The following is a 5648-nucleotide window of genomic DNA, read 5'->3' as shown; positions in this document are numbered from 1 at the left end:
CTGGTTTCCCAGACTCAATGAAACAAATGGGCAACCCGGGTTAGTGCTAAGGAAGGCTATTGCAGCCTGTATATTGTTAATTGCTAGTAGGAGAAGGACTGGCATGTAAGGCTTTCTGTCTTCATTATATGGACAGCATGTAAAACAACGTAGGAACTTCTTTATGTGTAATATGACAGGATACACACTGTAAACACTGTAAACACTGTAAATGAACTTGTATGAACTTTGTTTTGGGCACAGACATATCTTCCTGTTTGACGGGGCTGTGATCGTCTGTAAGAGACGAGGAGACAACTATGAGATGAAGGATGTGATCGATCTCAACTACTTTAAGATCACCAACAACCCCACCCAGGATAGAGAGAGCAAGAAGGTCAGTCGCCACAGCCAGGGGACATGTGATTAAAGTGAAAACAAGTTTAGTTTTTAGTCCAAATTCCTTGCATTCATAATTCTCTACTGTTCAAGGGAAAATAGGGGAGGGCTATCAGCTGATCATAGCGACTGTAGAAAATATAAATCAGCTAACTACTTAAATATATATATATATATTTATTTAACTTTATTTAACTAGGCAAGTCAGTTGAGAACAAATTCTTATTTACAATGACGGCCTACCAAAGGGCAAAAGGGGGCTGGGGTTAAAAAATACACATCACGACACCACAACACTACATAAAGAGAGACCTAAAACAACAACATAGCAAGGCAGCAGCACACGACAACACAGCATAGTAGCAAAACAACATGACAACAACATGGTAGCAGCACAAAACATGGTACAAACATGATTGGGCACAGATAGCAGCACAAAGGTCAACAAGCACAAAGGTCAACTTAGCTAGCTAACTGTTCGCTATGCTGTTGTAACAATTAAACTACTCTTTACCTGTGATTGGAGTTTGTTCTGCTGCTAACATCTACATTGTAGGCCTACTAAAGAAAAGGTCAAATTGAACCCTTTCCTGTCCCTGATCATGGGAGATGACATACAACAGTAGGAAGTAGTCAGTGTGCCACTGCTGGTTTAGCTAGTTTGATGGGCAATTCTTTACAGAACAGGAGATAAAAGACTAAAAGTATTATAACATTTCTCTGGATTAAAAAACAAATGTTTCCAATCTCAGAGGGCTCTGGGGTTACCTACCGTGTTGGCTTTCTATCTGTCTACCTGCCTGGCCTAACCCTAAAACTTACCTGCACCAACAACCCTGACCAACAACCCTATCCAGGATAGAGAGAGCAGTTGATGAAAATGTTAATGGTGATAATATAGGATGTTAATATAGGATGTTAATATAGGATGCCAAATCAAATCATGTTAATACAGGGTGATGTTAAAACCTCTACAGGATCGGTGTCCCGACCTCGGGACGGTTGAGCTAACGTAGGCTAATGCATGAGGTTATAAGTAACAAGACCATTTCCCAGGACATAGAGATTCTAGGGTTCTTCCTTTAAAAGTTGAAGTGTGCCACAGAATTCTATGGCACGTTATTTAAGTGCCAACCACTGGTACCATTAATGCTAGTTAGTGCTAGTTTGACCACCAATGGGTGTCTTTGAGAAGCATTTTATAGCCTTCAATAGTGGCTCTACTAGAGAATTGAAAACCTTTTTTTTTGTAAGAACATAGTATATGGGACTGATTTTAAGAAGTGTAGCTTAATTCATTGGATTAATATTATGATGTTTCTATTCCAAGAAAAACAAAAACAAGAACTCTGGGTTTCCTTTAGCATGGAATGGAAAATATGGCGCTGTACAACGTGACGGTTGGGAGTACAGTACTGAGTTATTTAGCTAAATAATCCCTGTGTCGTGCAGGCACACGGGAGACCGGGGAGGACGGATTAGGCTGTTCTTATAAATAAGAATTTGTTCTTAACTGACTCGCCTAGTTATATAAAGGTTAGACTAGAGCATAACATTTATACACCCTAATTTTCTAATATTAGTCTAACCAATACCCAAACGGAGAATTAGTGAAAATATACATCTCTGATTTATCAAGACCAGTCCCCATGTTTGTCTCAGAGAAGCGTGAAACAGTGTTAAAATAGTTGTAGGCTTTTGCTTCAAATCCTATTGCGTCTAACTTCAATATGCTCTTTAAATAAATAAGACCAACACATCTTTTCACAGCACTCAACACTAGTGAGACTCAAGTCGCCTATGGTAGGGCTACAGTATATTGAAAAATATGACGTGACTCTCCGCCACATCATTGGGGTGGCAGGTTAGCCCAGTGGTTAGAGCGTTGGACTAGCAACCGAAATATAGGAGGGTGTTAATATAGGAGGGTGTTAATAATGGATGTTAATATAGGGGGGTGTTAATATAGGAGGGTGTTAAGAAGGGATGTTAATATAGGAGGGTGTTAATAAGGGATGTTAATATAGGATATTAATATAAGGGGATGTTAATATAAGGGTTAATATAGATGTTAATATATTCAGGCTGTAACAAAAAAATGTGCAAAAAGTCACACGGTGTGAATACTTTCTGAAGGCACGGTGTGTGTGTGTGTGTGTGTGTGTGTGTGTGAGAGACAGAGAGTGTGTGTAACTTTGCCATTCACTCTCTCCTTGTCTTCCTCTCTCCCTCCTCAGTGGTTCTATGGTTTCTACCTGACCCATCAGCAGGGGCAGAGCGGCTTTGAGTTCTTCTTCAAGACCAAGGAGCTGAAGAAGAAGTGGCTGGACCAGTTTGACATGGCAATGTGAGCTGGGGCTACGTCTGTACTCTGTGTCTGTGAAGTGTCATGGTGGTCCTGTGCCTCTCAGTTCGTAGACACAAGTGGTGCGTTCAGCTCCATTGAATGTTTGCTACATTGCAGAACGGTTTGCACTGAACGACACGTTCCCCCAAAATTGTTCTTGTACATTCCTGAACATACTTTAAGGTACATTTACACTGTTTGGTAGGTGTGGCAGGCTGTGGCTTCAAGCAGCACGTGATGTATTTAAAGGGCAACGGTGCATTTTGAGCCCACAACCTTCCCTGTCTTTCAACTGGTTCAGCAGCACCTTTTTCCTTTTATTTGAACGTTCAACTACATTTTTTGTTTTTTAATACTGAATGTGGCTCTGGATTGTGGGTTTGATTCCTGCTCCGTGGCCACCCATATGAAAAATGTACGCTCGCATGACTGTAGTGAAGAAAATGATTTGTTAAATCAGCCAGGTGAAATAAGGCCGTCCGTCCAGGTAAGCAGGACGTCAGGAGACGTCAGGAGATTACTTCACACCCGGGCCACTAGGGGCAATGGTGAGCACTATTACCATCAAGTAGACTTGGGTTTTACTAAAGCGTTGTGGAAGACGGATGGTGAATGGACGTAAACCGGGAGCTCTTGCTCCGAGACTATGGCATTCAATCTCAGTGCTAGGCAATTCATTTGTTGTTGTTTTTTTTTTTGTTGTTGTTTTTTGTTTGAACCCTATCCTAAATCTTAACCGTTAACTTTACCATTTGGGATTAATACCTTGACTTAACCTTTGAAATGTAACCTTTATGGACAAACGTCTGATTCTGCACTGTGAAAGCTTGTTGGCTAAAAGGCAGATCCTTCAGAAAGTCTTCCTACCCCTTCACTTATTCCACATTTATTTGTGTTACAGCCTCAATTTAAAATCCAATTCAAAATCACCCATGTGCACACGATACCCCATAATGACAAAGTGAAAACATGTTTTTTTTGAAATGTTGGCAAATTTATTGAAATTGAGATACAGAAATCTCTCATTTGCATAAGTATTCATACCCCTGACTCAGTACTTTGTAGAAGCACCTTTGACAGCGATTACAGCATTGAGTCTTTCTGGGTAAGTCTTTCCACACCTGGATTGTACAACATTTTGCCCATTATTTCTTTTCTAAATTCTTCAAGCTCTGTCAAATTGGTTGTTGATAATTTCGAGACAACCATTTTCAGGTCTTGTCATCGATTTTCAAGTAGAAAAGTAAAGTCAAAACTGTAACTAGGCCACTGAGGAACATTCACTGTCTTTTCGGGCTCCCGAGTGTCACAGTGGTCTAAGGCATTGCATCTCAGTGCTAGAGGCGTCACTTCAGACCCTGGTTTGATTCTAGCCTGTATCACAACCGGCCGTGATTGGGAGTCCTATAGGGTGGTGCACAATTGGCCCAGTCTTCCGGGTTAGGGTTAAGTCTTCCGGGTTAGGGTTTGACTGACCTGCCTCGTTAAATAAAGGTAAAATAAAGAATTTTGCCTTGTATTTTAAGTTATTGTCCTGCTGAAAGGTGTATTAATCTCCCAGTGTCTGGTGGAAGGCAGACTGAAACAGGTTTTCCTCAAGGCTTTTTCCTGTGCTTAGCTCCATTCAGTACATTTTTTATCCTGAAAAACTCCAGTGTCCTTAACGATTACAAGCATACCCCTAACATGATACAGCTACCACGATGCTTGAAAATATGGAAAGTGGTACTCAGTAATGTGTTGTATTTGCCCCAAACATAACACTTTGTATTCAGGACCAAATGGTAATTGCTTTGCCACATTTAGTGCCTTGTTGCAAACAGTTTTGCACGTTTTGGAATATTTTTTTCTGTACAGGCTTCCTTTTTTTCTCTCTCTTGTCAATTAAGCTAATAGTATTGTGGAGTTGTTGTTTATCCATCTTCACTTTCATTCTATCGCTGCCATTACATTTTGTTAAACTGTTTTAAAGTCACGATTGGCCTTATGGTGAAATGAGTACTTTTCATCCTCTCCGGCATCTTGAGTTAGGAAGGACGTCTGTATCTTTGGGTGCATTGATACGAGCCAAAGTGTAATTAATAACTTCACAAAGGGATATTCAATGTCTGCTTAAAAAAACTATAATGTTTCTACCAATAGGTGCTGTTCTTTGGGAGGTCTTTGTGGTTGAATCTATGTTTGAAATTCATTGCATTGAGGGACCTTAGTTAATTGTATGTGTGGGGGTACAGAGATGAAGTAGTCATTCAAAAATCATGTTAAACACTATTATTGCAGAGTGAAACTTATTATGTGACCCGTTAACTTACTGTATTTAGGCTTGACATAACAAAGGGGTTGAATACTTATTGATCAAGACATTTCAGCTTTAGATTTTTTAAATTAATTTGATAACATGTCCAAAAACAAAAATTCCTATTTGACCCGGTTTTGTGTAGTAGTCCAGTGACAAAAAATCTCAACAACAAAATATGGAAAAAAGTCCAAGCACACTTTCTGAAGGAACGCACGCACGCACGCACGCACGCACGCACGCACACACACACACACACACACCTCTGACTGCAGTCAAGTTTGGACACACCTACTCATTCCTATGTTCTACATTGTAGAATAACAGTGAAGACATCAAAACTATGAAATAATACATATGTAATCATGTTATAACCAAAAAAGTGTGAGACAATTCAAAATATGTTTTATATTGTAGAATCTTCAAAGTAGCCAACCTTTGCCTTGATGACAGCTTTGCACATTCTTGGCATTCTCTTAACCAGCTTCATCTGGAATGCTTTTCCAACAGTCTTGAAGGAGTTCCCACATATGCGGAGCACTTGTTGGCTAACTTTTAACAAGGCACACCTGTTAATTGAAGTGCATTCCAGGTGACTACCTCATGATGCAGGTTGAGAGAATGCCA

General features: G+C 40.0%; 1 protein-coding gene across 1 annotated transcript in view; it reads left to right on the top strand.

Annotated features, from left to right (window-relative positions):
* The first annotated feature begins 211 nt into the window (after positions 1-211).
* Positions 212-5648, top strand: part of LOC135518699 (guanine nucleotide exchange factor VAV3-like) — an 88138-nt gene continuing 82701 nt past the window's right edge. The window contains exons 1-2 of the mRNA XM_064943818.1: positions 212-376; positions 2616-2725. Of these exons, the coding sequence (XP_064799890.1) occupies positions 212-376; positions 2616-2725 (275 nt within the window). The remainder of the gene's footprint in view (positions 377-2615; positions 2726-5648) is intronic.

Source organism: Oncorhynchus masou, chromosome 3 (assembly GCF_036934945.1).
Source record: "Oncorhynchus masou masou isolate Uvic2021 chromosome 3, UVic_Omas_1.1, whole genome shotgun sequence".
NCBI classification, from domain to species: domain Eukaryota; kingdom Metazoa; phylum Chordata; class Actinopteri; order Salmoniformes; family Salmonidae; genus Oncorhynchus; species Oncorhynchus masou.
Note: the sequence above shows the minus strand (reverse complement) of the source record. Positions and strands in the feature narration are given on the sequence as shown.